Source organism: Musa acuminata, chromosome BXJ3-2, assembly GCF_036884655.1.
Source record: "Musa acuminata AAA Group cultivar baxijiao chromosome BXJ3-2, Cavendish_Baxijiao_AAA, whole genome shotgun sequence".
NCBI lineage: Eukaryota > Viridiplantae > Streptophyta > Magnoliopsida > Zingiberales > Musaceae > Musa > Musa acuminata.
Window position 1 is genome coordinate 26,756,334 of NC_088350.1, and position 16,312 is coordinate 26,772,645.

At 39.9% G+C, this 16,312-nt stretch overlaps 2 protein-coding genes across 7 annotated transcripts; both read left to right on the forward strand.

Moving 5' to 3' along the window:
- The first annotated feature begins 1,090 nt into the window (after positions 1-1,090).
- Positions 1,091-4,676, forward strand: LOC135631465 (phosphatidylglycerophosphate phosphatase PTPMT2-like). Of its 6 annotated transcripts, none has more exons than XM_065139160.1 (7): positions 1,091-1,245; positions 1,403-1,616; positions 1,836-1,958; positions 2,565-2,658; positions 3,436-3,518; positions 3,671-3,760; positions 4,003-4,676. In XM_065139160.1, exons 1-7 carry the CDS (start codon positions 1,103-1,105, stop codon positions 4,390-4,392), a joined length of 1,137 nt encoding a protein of 378 aa, XP_064995232.1. In that variant the 5' UTR covers positions 1,091-1,102; the 3' UTR covers positions 4,393-4,676. The 6 variants fall into 6 exon arrangements, with proteins under 6 accessions (XP_064995232.1, XP_064995233.1, XP_064995236.1 ...); XM_065139161.1 differs by having other exon boundaries at positions 1,421-1,616; XM_065139164.1 differs by having other exon boundaries at positions 1,102-1,336.
- A 1,602-nt stretch (positions 4,677-6,278) lies between these two features.
- On the forward strand, positions 6,279-15,473 carry LOC103975950 (lysM domain receptor-like kinase 3). Its single transcript, XM_009391097.3, has 11 exons — positions 6,279-7,165; positions 7,971-8,054; positions 8,409-8,693; positions 10,443-10,588; positions 10,672-10,761; positions 10,864-10,969; positions 12,642-12,793; positions 12,877-12,974; positions 13,054-13,201; positions 14,072-14,179; positions 15,019-15,473. The coding sequence occupies exons 1-11, from the start codon at positions 6,571-6,573 to the stop codon at positions 15,181-15,183; spliced, it is 1,977 nt and encodes a 658-aa protein (XP_009389372.2). The 5' UTR covers positions 6,279-6,570; the 3' UTR covers positions 15,184-15,473.
- The last annotated feature ends 839 nt before the right edge of the window (positions 15,474-16,312 follow it).

Consider the following 16,312-nt stretch of genomic DNA (forward strand, 5'->3'; position numbering starts at 1 on the left):
GCCGTTGACTGACTTGAAACGAAACGAAATTATATGGATCCGAGACAACAACAACGCTTCCTTCGTCATCGTCGTCGTCGTCGCCGACGCCGAAATCTTTGAATTCAGTACGAAACGAGGGCGATGGGTTACAGAGAAGTGTCTGCAAAGAGGGATGTCCATACGCTTAGTGGAGACTCGTGACGCCGGGTGTGGAATTTCCACCGGAGTGAGTTCAATAATAGAGTCGTGAGCTTGAGGTCACCATGGAACCCGGCAGAAGAAGCTTATGGTGACACATCTCTAGCGATAGGGCGGATGGAACAGCTCACTGGTTAGGTAGCGATGGCGACGTATGATCGAAGAATTCCTCAACATTGCGTGGGCTTAGTGGCATCAGAAGTCAATTTCTTTGTACCGCTACTAAAAACAGTGTCTGTAAGGAAAAGACAGGCGCAGAAACTACAAATTCGAGCAGAAAAGAGATGAATAGTATATTATCCATCCATTAAAAGGGACAAAGCAAACAAAAAAAATTCTTCCTATCGGATGACAATATATGATTGGTAGCCAAAAATAGCATCGACACTAATTTCTCGCTCTTAATACCTCTAAAATTGTTGACAATTTGTATAGAAGTCATTAACCTTTATTTCTCAAGAGAAAATGGATTTGACTCCATGCTTAATTCTCAACTACACAGCTGTTATAGTCGTCTTCGTGAGCGAAGCCCGTACAGGCGCGCCAAAGGGACCATGCGAAGTGGCACGGTCCGACGTTTCAGGGTGAGACGCGTGGGCAGTCTGACATCACAGACAGGCAAAGGAAACGTGGAAACTCCGCTTCCCACGACGTGGCATCGCTGCCGTTGGCCCACGAGACGATCTTGACCGCGTCACCAGCGGTATCCCGGATCAACGGCCCGATGTTCGTCGATCCGAAACGGACGGTTCTTGATCGAAGTCCTGGTTTGGAAGGTCCATTCAGATGTCTCGTACGTGTTTCTTACGAATCGTGTTCCGCGTAATCTACACCGTCGATCCGCCTCGCTCGTCACAATTATTGTCGTTATTGTTGCGAGGAAGCGCGTTAACTCAAATGTTCCAACGAATAGGGCTTAGTTATGGATGGGAGGGTACAGCGTTATTTACGGCCTCCCATTGTCATATGGCTTTTTCTCGTCGTACCCTTTATCGAAGACTCTCGCAAGATTGGCGGAATCCATGACCGAGATCGAAATCCTCTCCGTCCAAGCTTCCGATCGAGGTGCTTTTTGCTTGAATCGGTCGATACTTCTGTTCTAATGCAGCGATCCTCTCGCCATAGCATCATCGAATAAGGTTTTCCTCCGATTGTCGTGAGTTTCGAACGAGTAGGAGTTCCTGAGTCCTTTGGAGACGATTGTTTTCTGATAACCGAGCAGGGATTCCAATTTGGGTAGCCGATCGATCATGAGAATTGAGGAGCCGAATGAAGGGGGATCCGAGGATTCTGACGGCGGGAAGCTCGTGACGGTTAGGGCGAAGAGAGCGTTGGTGGGAGCGGGAGCTCGTGTTCTTTTCTATCCGACCCTGATGTACAATGTCCTTCGCAACAAGATTCAGGCTGAGTTCCGATGGTGGGATGAAGTCGATCAGGTAGCTTCTGTTTCCCTCAAATTATATGGCATATTGCTTTGATGTATGGTATTTGCACGCAATTGGGAATTATGAATTCGATTTTCTGGTTTATGCTGGGATGCCTTATGATTTTTGGGTTCTAAATACTGCTTTGATTATTGAACTTCACTTAGTTGAAGGCTCTTGATATGGTGATCATTTTACACTCTTTATGACTTTGCTCTTTCGAGTTTTCAGTTTATACTGTTGGGTGCTGTGCCATTTCGGAAAGATGTCCCTCGCTTGCAGCAGCTTGGAGTTCGAGGAGTCATTACTCTGAACGAACCATATGAGACTTTGGTCCCATCGAGCTTATACAAGGTAAACCTTGCCTTTTATCATCCTTATACGGGGCAAAATTTGTGCTTGTATAATCCATTGATAACAAGTTTACCTAACACAGTTCCTTTTGAGGTTCATTTTCTGATTCAATATTTTCTGTTTGTGTTTTCTCATATGGCGTGTATATAACTTACTAGTTATCTAGTAAGTTTTGACACCATTCAGGTCAAGCCACAATAATCAAAGGTCATTTTTACAAATATCACCGGGGTAGGAATTTGGATAATATATGTTGTTGCCAAAAGTATAAAACTCTGCTTTCATAAACTATATTAGAATAACTATGATACCTAGATCCTAATTGTCAAAGTTAAATATTTTGTCCATGATTCGCAATTGATCGTCATACCAAAAGTTTCCAAGATAGGCATGTTTTGCAACAAAATTTTCATCTACAAGCACATAATGAGAAACTTGCTAGACTTATTTAGGAAATTCAATGAGATTAATCAAATCTTGGCACAATTTCACTATATCTCATTGTGCATAAACTTTTTTTGTGTAATTCAGTAAGTTTCTGAGAAAAGTTCTTTGGGCCATTGTCAAAGTAAAGACTTCTCGTGATTCTTCATTCCTTTCATTCAGGTTCATGGGATTGATCACCTAGTGGTTCCTACAACAGATTACCTTTTTGCTCCTTCACTTGTGGACATATGCCTAGCTGTTGACTTCATCCACAGTAAGGATTTTTCTGTTCCTTATCTCCGTAATGATGGTAAATACAATTTTTGTTCATTGCAAAATTGCACCTACCAGTTGACATGTATCTGAAACCTTAAAATTGATCTACCACATAATAGAAATAAAAAAAAAGATGTTCCCCCCCTTAAATATGTTGAATTTGACTTACATATGGAAGTAGCTAAAACAAAAGGATCATTAAATATTAAGGGCCTTTTCCTAACAGCTAAAAGAGGGTTTGCTCTTGCCAGAGGAGTTTCCAACTGATGGCTTTTAGCTCTTGCCAGTGTGGTTATCCAACTTATGGAATGCAGAATTTATGCTAGAGAATCAAAATTGTGAACCCAAGAATTTACAATAAAATAACCTTATGAAATATGACAGGACAACTTTAATTGTCCTGCATGGTCAAAATTACCTTCCTAGATCGTTACCATCTAAATATTTCTTGGTGGCAAGTTGGTAGAAAAAAATTACTAATTTCTAGTTAAGAACCTGTAAACTTATATGCCTGCTTATCATTCTGATTGTTTTCTGAAAGTTCTGTAAGTCAGATAGGTTGCATTTTATGGCATATTTATGACTTCTTGCAGGATGTATCACGATAGCATACTAGTTTTCTTTCTTCAAAACACAAATTTTGTTACCACTTAATCATGCTAGAGGCTATCACAATGCTCGATGTTCCTAAATACTGTCATGCTGCAACTTTGGATTACACATCTCTTCTTTCTTTCTGTTAAAAATTAGCATAATCTTCCTTCTGTATTTTTAGGGAATGCATCCCATGGGAGGACAACCTACGTTCATTGTAAAGCAGGAAGGGGACGTAGCACCACCATTGTCCTGTGCTATTTGGTAGTTATGATTCTTTGAGGAATTTTCTTTTTTGTGAACCATGTATGCTCTAAAGGACAGTTGAACTTATGTCGCCCAACTGGTATAAAATAACAAAGGTTTTACTGCCAGGTACAAATTTGCTGATATATGTCATTACCCTAAATTTGCAGATTGAATACAAGAATATGACACCTGTAGCTGCTCTTGAATATGTGCGTTCTAGAAGGCCCCGGGTCCTATTGGCTCCATCACAGTGGCAGGTATGAATGTTACTATACCTTCATAGATAATATAAATGAATGTGGTCTATTAAAAGATTAAAATGGTGCCTGAAATGAAGTCAATGGATGGTTTATTGAAAAGATTAAAATGGATAATTTACTCCAGAGTTTAGGCTTTTCTGTTTTTGAAACTTTGTAGTTTGTTTAGAAGGTAACATACTGCAGATAGCTTCTTCCCTTTTGATTTCTTGCCTCACTTTTTGTGCACATGAATTTACTAGGCTGTTCAAGAGTATAGCAAACGAAAGTTAGAATTTCCTGCAATCCAATGGCCGAAGCCAACATATTCACTCACAGGAGATGAAGTCCTTGTAACCGCACATGATTTAGAAGGTTATAGTACTGAGGATGATAAAGATCAGGGGATGTCATCATGTAAGGCTCCTCAAACCAGTACTCTTCTCGGAGAGGATGAAGTTTTGATTACTGATGCAGACCTACAAGGCTATGAAGCCTTTAGGGTTGCTTGTGATGAAAAGAGAGTCTTATCAAATCAGAATATCCGAACACCATTGATGATGAGGAAGCTTTCTTGCCTCTTTCCCTTTCTGAAGTTTTCTGGTGGTAAACAGCCAATTGCCAGAGCGCTTCCTGCAGTTCATGCTTGCTAGTTTGTCATCCCAAATCCTGTTTGGGTTTCAGTGTTTGTGTGGAATGAATCATAGAGCATGATTCAGCAGAAGGAAACTATCTGGTGGTCAGTGAAATGGATTCGGATTGCATTCCAAGGAGAGTAAGAGGCAACCAGTTTGATAAACATTTTTTGGTTGCCTAGATTTTGGCTAAAGTCGATTGATATAAAATTTTCTATTGTTTGTTGTGGTTTTGTAGGGTCAAGTTTGTCGCAAAGAGGGATGACTAGTATAATGAATGGATTTATGAACCCTATAACTTACACCTTGTGGCAACAAAAATTACGTCAAAACATGATTTTGTTTTCTCATCTGTGCGGTCAAATACAGCTGCAAGCAGTACTCGTGCATATGTGTGGCTGTTCACTTTATTAGCAGCGAAACTGTATCAATTGCTCATGGCATAACATAGGAAATGTGCAAACCGGAGTTGCACGAGGACCCAATCCCAAGATCAAAATCTTACAACCCATGTAGTTTGGTTCCTTGAGAGAGTTCCATTCTGTGACCTATTTAGCTTTTACCAGTCAAAGTGCAAGTAGCTCGATTAGGATTTCATGGCCTCCCTATTGGATATCCAAGTCTCTCCTCCGATGAGCTCCCTGGATTACATAAAGCCCATATCCTCCTCAGGTGCTGTACAGCTGCAGTATAGTAATAATGTCATTCACAGACAAAAGAAAGATAAAAGAATCTAACCTATTGCAATGGATGCAATGGAAGTGTAGCGAGCGAGAGAGAGAAAGTTCTTCTTCGGTCACGTCTTCCACCGTACAAGTTACTATTTAGGCTGTCACGAAATGGGACATTAATACCACAACAGTAGAACCACTGCAGTGCAAGAGAAAAGGCATCCCCGGGCTCCACAGGAAGGAGAAGAAGTCATGCAGTCCCCCAACGACCGTGCCCGAGCCAACTGCAATCCATTACTTCATAAATGCCCGGGGACAGCGTCCACCTACTGCCACACTCTTGAAGCTAAAACGAGGATCCATCACATGCTTCGTACCCAAGAGACCATCCCCTGCTCTTACAATAATCCTCTCTTTTGTCGCTAATCACGTTGCTCAGACCATCTAAAGCTGCCAGACACTTCACCAAAGGCTTCAACGCTGGAGGATGTACTGAAAGCGATAGGCTTTTTGCAGAAAGCACCCAGCAATGCATTAATTACTCTTTTGAATGCAGAGATTGGGAGGCATGATGGCGATGGCAACAACGCCGTACTGGTTACTGTAGCTTCCATGATTACTGCCTTCCATCGTGGCAGCAGTCATGCACACACACTACACACCCCCCATCCCCACATCCCCTGTTCTCCACTGGAAAGATCACGTGACTCGGAGCCGGAGATGGGCCCAGTTTCCTTTGTCTTCCTCCGTCACCACTTCCTCTTCTCTTTGACGGTGCTTTAGGATTCGCGCTTCATTATCCAAGGTCCAGAACACGGCAGGAAGAGAGGTCGAGTTCAACGCGTCCGACGCCGGTGTTCGTCTGTCGTCCACCAGAGACCTCATGCGGTGGACTCCAATACTTTTCTCCTTCGGATTCTCCTGCCTTCTGCTGTCCTCTACTTTGTTTGTTAACAGCTTCCTCGGAGCAAGTAGTGGATTCCCCATCATCTGCTTCACCGTGCTGCTTACTGTTCTCAAAGCATTTAAATTGCAACTGGATTGACCACATTACCCTTACCTCTCTCCCTCTCTCGTTTTAGTACAGATCATGTATCTTAATATTTCCTATAATCATTATTATTATTATTGCCAATAAAGCACCACCATTAATGTCAAATTAGCAATAGAGTAAAAAGATAAGGGGCATTATTGTCTTTATCTATCTCTGTGTTACAAAGCTTGCACACACTCTCTCTTTACTATGCAACGGAAACATGGAGGTAACCGGAATCGCTGCAAGCCCCCCGACGCCTCCTCTCAGCTTTCTCGTGTACTCCATCCACATTATTTTCCTCCATGTAACTAACCGTCCTTTGCCCTTTTCCGGCAACTCCGATTGCATTTGAGCTCCGTTCCTCATCTTCTTCTTCTCCAACCCCCCAAATCTTTCTCATGAGTTCGATCCGTTCCCTCTTCTGATAAAGATCAGAATCGTTAATTTTCTTTACATCTTCCAATCTGCGTTCGTTTTTTGTTTGGATTAATGGAGATCCTCCAACTTGCGCTTGCCATGTCGATCCTATTTTTCGATGCCGTTTCTCCGGCATCCTCGTCGGCGCCGCTCAATTGCTCCGACACCGCCCGCGTCTGCACCTCCTTCCTGGCCTTCAAGGCGGATCGGAGCGCTGCCGCCCTACGCCAAATCCAGAGCATGTTCGACGTCTTCCCCCAGGACGTCACCGCTGACGAGGACGGCAGCCCCGGGTATGTCTTCGTCCGCAAGAATTGCTCCTGCCTCTCCGACAACAAATACCTCACCAACACCACCTTCACGGTGCCGGAGGCGGCGAGCTCCGTGTACCCCGTGGTCGTCGACGCGTACCAGGGGCTCGCTTTCCTGCCCAACATGACACGGCGGCCTGCCCGGGCCCGGGCCATCGTCTTCCTGCACCTCCTCTGTGGGTGCTCCAGCGGCCTGTGGAATTACCTGATGAGCTACGTGATGGAGGAAGGCGATTCGGTCGAGTCGCTGTCGAGTAGGTTCGGGGTGAGCATGGACAGTATCGAGACAGTGAATGGGATGTCCGGTCCAGATGAGGTTGTCGTCGGTGACGTTTATTACATCCCACTGAATTCCGGTGAGCTGCCTTCTGATCTCAACATTTTTTCTTTGGCCTTCTTGCCGTGGATGATCACCCTCTAATTTCTAAAGAGTCCGTGTGCGGTGGATCTTAGTATCTAGTTGAATGAGACGAGTTTCTCATCAATTCCGCTTCAATATGTCCTAGCTGATGAATCTTTCCATTTTGTCTTGCTGATTCCTTCATGTTGAGAGGGAGAGAAGAACCGAAAAGCAGAAAAGAGAACTCAGAAATTAACAAATCGATGCATGATTTAACGTGGTTTGGCAATTTCATGCCTATATTTACGGAGAAAATCAAATTCTCCACCATGTGAGATCAATTACAATATGCTTGAGTTATCTGCACAATTCCATTGTATATCCCTACACATAAACCCTGAAGAATTTATATCTATCTTTCACCCTTTCTAAAAATCCTAGAGAGCACCCTCTCTAGATATTATAAAGAGAAACCTAGGAGCATCAAAAGTATCTATAAAAGAACCAAATATTGATAATTAGGGTTTTCTTCTTTCACAAAAATTTCTCAGGTTCCTTATCCTCCTAGGATACTGGTTCTATGAATCCCAAAATACTTATCAATCCGTACACTTAAGCATTCTGACACCCATGAACGTGAACTGTATGCTAATGCACAAAGATTAGTCATCTTCAGCTTATAATAAAGATCTCTATGCCTCTTTGCATGTGCAAATTATTTAAAATTTTTCAGCATACAAGAGGTAGCTCAACTTGTATTTGCAAAGTTCTTTTTTTATCATTAGATGCTCCTTAAGTTTTTGCATCTTTTGCCACTGTAGTTCCCGGTCAACCTTCTGCTATGGATACTGGGATCTCCCCTTCTCCCACTCCTGCTCCCTCACCAACTCCGATTACATTTTCAGGTATGCTATTCTAAATCTTAGATTCAGTTTCACCTTCTTTCCGACTTATGCACAGTAGCTGTTTAGATGAGAAATGCATAAACACATTATCCTACAAGATTCCCAGAATTCCAAATTATTTAACACTTTCTTTTTCTTTTTTCCCCTTGATTGTCAATTATATCCAGTGTATTTTTTGCTTCTTTGGAAACTAAACAGAATCATGATTAACATTAACAAATTCTCAAAAAGTAAAATCTTAACTAGATTTTTAGTAATTTTTGTGTCCTTATTCCTGCTATTTTGTTTATTCAGAAATGCATAATATTCAAATCTCTGATAGTTATTCCTGAGCTAAAAGCAATGTTTTTGCAGATAACTCCATGCATCATTCTGCTAGATTCCCTTATGGGTGGGTTTTTGGGAGTATGGGTGTTTCTCTTGCTCTGATAACAGTGGCACTACTTTCTTTCATTTCTTTGAAGTCCTTTAATTCAAGGAGCCAAACAAAAGATCCTAATGGACCAGTGTCCCATAAGTTTCAGATTCTTCGGAACACTAGTTTTTGTCATGCTTCAGGAAGGTATCTCTGCTGCAAATATGGGAATCTGAAGTCATCAACAGGGGATGCAGGAAATCACCACATCAATGATCCTAAAGGTCAGTTTTAGTGCACATCTGGGATAAACTTTCTTTCAACATTTACTTCATCAAATATTTTCCTCATGAAAAAGAATCTGTATCGGTCGAGGAGTTGATTCTCTAAACCTGTCGTGCTATTTGATAGTTGTGGAATGGGTTTGATATGCTTTTTCTCTGTAGTATCTTGTTATAGGAAAATATAAGAACAAAATATTTGTAATTAAAAGGCTACAACTTTATTTATCTTGTTTTTCTTAATTTTCCTATAGAATAACATTATATGTGCGAAGCACAGAAGAAAACAAGGGCAGAATTCTATAATGGTTGTAGGCCTCCCTAAATTCTCAAATTCATATCAAACCTTTTGAGTTATTGGCTATACTTCCTATGAAAGCCACTGCCATTGGCGTGGATCAAGCAGTAGCAACCTCCCATTAAAATAGCTTCACTTTTTGTAATGGTTCTGCCCGTGGAAATCATATGCTTCCTTTTGCAAATTTTCTTTGGAATGCTACTTTCCAATATGTTATGCTTGCATATTCCTTTTTCAGTTCTATCTTTTTCTCAAAAGACCGTAAAAAAAATTTATACTCGCATAATATACAAAAAATATGATTTTTTTGTATTTGGTTTTACAAGCTGTCACAAATCAACCCTGCAAACATGTGGCCTATGTCCTCAAAAAGTAGTACTCACAAAATTTTTTAGATGAGTAGTGAGACATATAGTAATTGAAGCCTACTCCAAAATCAGTGTGGGACTATTCAGATTGGAGATAACATAATCTCTCTCCCTATATAATCCCTGACATCCTTGTTAAGCTGGACCCCCAAGTGATATAATGTGGAATTCGAAGTTATGACTACTTGCCATCACCATAGCCAATGCTTGCGCCTGCCTGTGGATTAGAACTTAGTTCAATAAATGCACAGTAGGTTCCAACATGACCCACACACAATGAGTGATTGTTGCCTGATATCATAATTGTCATTATTTTTGTCCCAGATTGCATGGGTTATGCTTTCTATAAGGAATATTCACAAGATGTCGAGACGTTGTAATTCATATACCAATGAGAGCTTGGTCCAGTCATTCTGGACTAATCAGTGTTATACAAGTATTGATTTATTCTTGCTATATATAAGATATTTGTTAATATTTCAGCAAAGCACATATTACTATCATAATGAAAATTGGCATTCGGTGATTTATGCATAACCATTTTCATCCTAGTGTACCCCAAGCAATACATATTGGCTTCAAAACTAAAAGAAATTACATGATTATGGTGAGATCAGATACATGCTTGTGGATACTATTAGCATGAACATGAAACTCACCTCTGTGATTTAGAGCTGGACTTCAGAGGTGCAAATCTCATGAAATACATGGACTTTCCTAAGTTGGGCAGTAATACAACTCGTAGGTGATAGGATGGCTAGGAAAGGATTCTGGCTAGATCGAAGCAGAAGATAAAGCCTGGATCTGTAACTAGCAAAATACTACAACTTTACCAATTTGGAAGGAGAACAATAAAATGAACAAGATCAGCAAGATATAGGAGAGACTGTTCGAGGATTAGGTTCACATCTGCATGACAGCTTAAAAGTGGTTTGTTATGAGCTTCCTGCCTTGCAAGGGGCCTAAATCTACCATTGGTTATTTGATTAGAGTCATTAGACTACAGATTATTCTTTCGCCTTAATCTCTTTTCCTCTCAAGTCTAATTATCATAATATCAGAGTCAGTTTCCATAATTTTTGACAGATACTGCAGCTGATTTGTTTGACATGGAGAAGCCTATTGTTTTCAAGTACGAAGAGATACTTTCTTCAACTGATAACTTTTCTGATTCAAATCTACTGGGCCACGGTAAATATGGTTCTGTATATTATGGGGTCCTTCGAGACCAGGTTTGTAGGGTTATTGGCTTTTATATTGCAAAATTCTGAATTCTCAGTGATGACTGTCTTTTTAACATTAATATGATGTTTAGGAGGTTGCAATAAAAAGAATGACTGCAATGAAAACTAAAGAATTTATGGCGGAGATGAAAGTACTATGCAAGGTTCATCATGCTAGTTTGGTAAAACTGCTAAAGCTTACAGTATTTGCTGCTTCAACAAAAAAACCAGTGGCTTAGATATTTTTAACCTTTTTTTTTTCATTTTACTTCAATTTTGTCAAGGTAGAATTGATTGGCTATGCTGCAAGTGATGATGAGCTTTTCCTCATCTATGAGTATGCTGAGAAGGGTTCGCTCAAGAGTCATCTGCATGATCCACAAAATAAGGGTATGATTTCTTTCTATGAAGTCCTTTAGTCCAGAGAAGGCTAAAATGGCTTTGTGAATTAGTGTACATAAATGAAACTTATGCTTTCGTGACATGAAAGCTTAGATGTTGTTCTTGTTATGTTGTATTTGGTTCAAGCATGTTAGAACTTCTATAAAAGAATCTCCTGCAATTAGTTTGGTAACTGGCATCCTCTGTGGCAGTTTTGATGATAAAACAATTTCAATAAACAAAAGGAGAATTTGGTTTATAATTTTTCTTATGGAGATTTGTTAGGTCTAAGACAGAATGTTTTCAGTGAAGATGCAAATCAACTTTGCACTTGGTGGCAAATTGATATTTTGGATAGTGGAAGGCACAAATAATCTGAATCATGAACAAAACCAAACAAGACAAGGTTGCATCTTAACATCTTAAAGGCAGTTATCCTGTGCTTATTCATACTGTGATTTCTTCAAATGCTTTCCTCACAAATCTCATTCTGTTTTGTCTTTTTATTTGAATTGATTTTATCTATCTTTTGTCCCGTGTTTTCCGTCTTAACTCTCTGACTCAGAGTTGAAATTCTCCAACTTTCTACTCATTCCATAATTCTTCATCTTATGAATCATTCATGACAGATATTTTTTATAGACTTTATAACTACGTGAATACCAACTATAACAGTTGTCTGGTCATGTTGCGATACTACGTAAATGAATAATGTTACAGAAAAGACTTATGAGAGTTTTATTCTGAGGCAATGAAAAAGAAGGCAGAGGCCCAGATCTGGATTAACAGTATTTTGGATCTTCTTCTTCATCTGATTATACCCAGACCAAAAAAATTATTATATGGATGTGTCCCCTTACATTGTTAATATGACAAAACTTGGGACTCATTGTAATATGTTATGGAAAATAAATGATTGCTTACATTATACTGTTGTAAGAAGCTTCAGTTTTAGAAGAGATTTACCACGATGGTACAAACTCCCAAGGGTATCAGGCACTGTCATTCTTCCATCTTGAATCAGTCTCTAGTATAGCATGTCAAGCTGTCATAATCTTGCAAACCATATAGACAATCCACTCTTCAGTTATTATTCAATACAAGCTTTGAAAGTAAGTGTTCCATCTTTCTGATGACTTCATGTAAGATGTGTACTCCATATGTTTGAATTGTCAACATTATGATAACCTGTGCTTATAGTTGCTACTGTTAGGTTGGTATGTGTGAATCCAGAGTGTGTTTTGTCTGTTCTTTTTCTCTTAAACGAGTGCTAATATATGCTAAGCAACACACTCAATGATGCATCATCATCAGCAGTTCTGGACCATAAGTGCTTCCTTTTGGAGATGGGTCTAACTGAGCCTTGAAAGCAGATGAGTGAAATAATCATTAGCTCACATGTGTCTTGGTAATGAGTGATTATGACTTTTTGTCATTCAATTGTGTTTATTACAGTGAATCACCAAAATTGATTTTGATTGCATAAGTTAGTGACAAAGAGCAATCGAGATTTGCTATTTTCTTATATGTATGTTTGAGTCTGGCTTACATCCTCCATCTCTGATACCATGTATACTTTATGTAATTTATTTGTTCTGTCACTGGTGTAATAAATTCTGCTTTGCCACTTGGCCAACTGCCCATGTAAAAGTGCATCACATGCTTCTTATTTCATCTCCAGGACAGGCATCACTATCTTGGATATCTAGAGTTCAAATTGCACTTGATACTGCTAGAGGACTAGAATACATTCATGAGCATACCAAAGACCAATATGTTCATCGAGACATAAAGACAAGCAATATCTTGCTTAATAGTTCTTTCCGAGCAAAGGTTTTTCCAGACTTCACTGTAGTGTTCAAGATGCATTGTTATGATCAATAAATTCTCATACGACTAACTCTTTCTATATATAGATATCAGACTTTGGGCTTGCAAAACTTGTTGCAAAGACAGGAGATGGAGATGTTTCTACCACTAAGGTTGTTGGAACTATTGGGTATCTGGCTCCAGAGTAAGTAGATCTGGAGATATTGGTTCAGTGTCACCTTGAGAATAGCTTTCCAATATTCACTTTCTGTTGATTCCTGTAGATACTTACATGATGGCCTGGCCACAACAAAAAGTGACGTTTATGCATTTGGGGTTGTCCTTTTTGAGTTAATATCAGGCAAAGAGGCAATAACAAGGACGGAAGGAATGGTTTTGTCTAATTCTGAGAGACGATCTTTGGCATCAGTTGTGAGCACATTTTCTTGAATTGCTGTTGACTATGGATATTATAGTGCTTCCAAAATTGAAACTTGTAGAATTACCTTACATTGAGATTTCTTGATCTTTTTATCTGACACAAGTTTCTTGATTATCTAAAACAATGAAATAGATAATTTCAACTCCAAATCTTAAATAATTAACTTATTTTTCTTGTGAGAACATCTAGCTTTCACTTTGCAAACCTAGAGAATAGGTGCATTATCACTCAGAAATTCTTCATGTATGTTATATAGCAATCCAGAAGCTCATGCTAAGAATAAAAGCAAGACAAGCGAAAAAGAATTGCAGAGGAAAATTAATGCTTTATATGGAATCTTATATGGGTTATGCAAGCTTAAATGTGTTTTCAGGAAATGTTCAGGATTGTACTTTCTTCATGAAATTGCCAACTTGGGTTGAATGTCTTGTAAACATAGCTACAATAAGAAACCAATCAACTGGTGATTCTTTTAAGCTGTGCAATTGAATATTTTGATTAGAGGACATATTATTTAATTCCAAGCAGCAGATCTATTGACAAATGCACTTATTAGAAAATCAACTAAATGTAGTTTAACCTAACTGTGATGTTTGATCGTGCGATCTGTATTTAGTTCTAAACTTTTTACCTTTAATTGAATATTGTCCAATTCAACTAACTCCTACTTCAAAATTGACATCAATGCATAGCCCTAACTTCCAACTTGCAGCTTCTGTTACATTATTGGGCTTCCAAAAAGAGTTTTACCTGCATTTACTGAGCCTACCTAGTTTTGTAGTGCTTTTTATGGACATGATTGTACCAGCAGTTATATAGCTTGATGCATTTCTCACCTTTTGAGTGCTGAAAACTTCCAGATGCTAGCCGCTCTAAGAAGCTCTACGAATTCAGTAATCATGGGGAGCCTGAGAGACTATGTTGATCCTAGTTTGATGAATCTATATCCTCATGATTGTGTCTACAAGGTGAGTAATTTCTGCTGATTTGGATGGTTAATGTCGGTTTTCTTTTCTTCTTACCTAATTTTTGGAGAGCATATCTCAACACACATTCATAAAAGATGCATGACATAATTCAATTAAACAAATGTAGGTGACATGGTTCACTCTGACTCGGTTGAAAAGTTTCTATCATTCTTTGCTACGCAAATGTTAAGAGTTTTTGGTAATTCATGTCTTTTGCTTTGCAAATATTTGCTGAAAATTCCTTTGCCTTTTCTTGTGGGTAAGTGGAAGAAGCATCCTCCCATTGCATAGATATGTTGCTCTGCTGTCGTTCTGTGAAGCAAAAACAAAAAAGTGTCATCATATTAGTTTGGATATAACATGCTTTGTACAACTAAGATATATAATTGTAACACTCATTGTACTAGTGGTTACATCAACCTTTGGTGTTCTTTATCAGATAAAGTCTCCTTCTCTTAGTTTGGATATTGCACACTTTGTGCTTCCATTTCCAAATATCGTGCTAGCCAGGAAATTTATCATTCTTGTTCCTTGTTACTTGATTTCATGCTAGCATGTGACATATCTTAGTATTTCACCACCAGGTTGATACACTAAATATGAAGTCCATCCCTTTTATGATTCACCCCATCTATGATAGAATCGCTATCACGGTAACAAACACTAAGTAGCATGACCTTACTGGGAAGGCCCTTGGAAATTTGAGTTTGGTTGATCGTTATATGTTGTAACGATCAGTGACCTTCACACTTATACCAAGGAGTTTTTTCCCCATGATCTTGTTTACTGTTTAGGCGAAGGTAAATTCTGACTTTAACTATTCCTTGTCATGTACTAAGATGGCCATGTTGGCGAAGCAGTGTGTGGACGATGATCCTATACTACGACCCGACATGAAGCAAGTGGTGATCTCTTTGTCCCAGATTCTGCTATCGTCTATCGAGTGGGAGGCAACATTGGCAGGGAACAGCCAAGTCTTTAGCGGCCTTGTACAGGGAAGATAACCAATCGGTCAAACCTTGTTGGAGCTCCATGCTTGGGGTTTTCTGCTGTCCCGCGTCCCGCAAGTATCGACCGAAGTGTACATGGTGACTCTCTACGTTTTGTTGCGAGTGGTTGAAAATTTTTGTTAGCTATATTCGTTTGAGGTGTGTCTGTGATAGGAGATGTATTTAAGTGCGCATCACAGCGTGTACTGCTTCAGCAAAAGTATTACTTTGAGATAGATTTTAGTTGTAATTGGATTTTCCTTCGTTTTCGGGGAGTTGTTTTAATGCACGTCCAGTTTCCATTCGGGGAGTTGTTTAATGCATGTCCAGTTTCCAATCTGTCTCTGATTAGGCTATATGTGTCCATCAAGTCGGGATTTGGGCAAAGTGAGATCTGCCTCTCCTCTCTCTCCCTGTTCTTTGGATTGTCGTTGATGCCAGGCTTCCCACCTTCACCGACATGGACCTTGTCATGGCTGGATTGTTGTTGATGTCGAGACATGGACGTTGCCATGGCTGGATTGTCATTGATGCCAGGCTTCGCACCATCGCTGTTGTGACATGGACGTTGCCATGGCAACTCGCCACCCTTTTCCGCTGCATCTTCTCTCGAGCAGACCATCGAACATCTTCCGAGCGATGTCACCCATGAGCAACACGGCTTGCATGGAGTGAGCGACCACCATCTTCTCTCGAGCAAGCGAGCGACCACTGCCCCATGTGTTGTTGTCCGACGATGTCGCATCCCTGGCTTCAGCCTTGTTCGGTGTCATATCGGCAACTTCATCCATGGCCTCCATCATCGCCCATCACTCTCTAGTTTGTTTTTATCACTTCGCTCACAAGTCCATCACATCTTTGAGAGGGCCGACCTTCAAGTTAATGGGTATACTTTGATGCTCTAATGTGTTTTCCCATGTTTGTCACAGTATGATACATCTAACCTTCATCACCAAAGCATCTCCTTACATCTCATCTCCTTAATCAGATATAATATCATATGAGAACTCTAATCAAATAAAACATATGACACACTCGACATGACCTTCATAACCAACAGACCCATTAGCCCCAACTAAGCCATTGCTCCCAAAAAAAAAGCATGCAACATGCTCGACACAACCTTCTTGGCCAAAGCTGATCC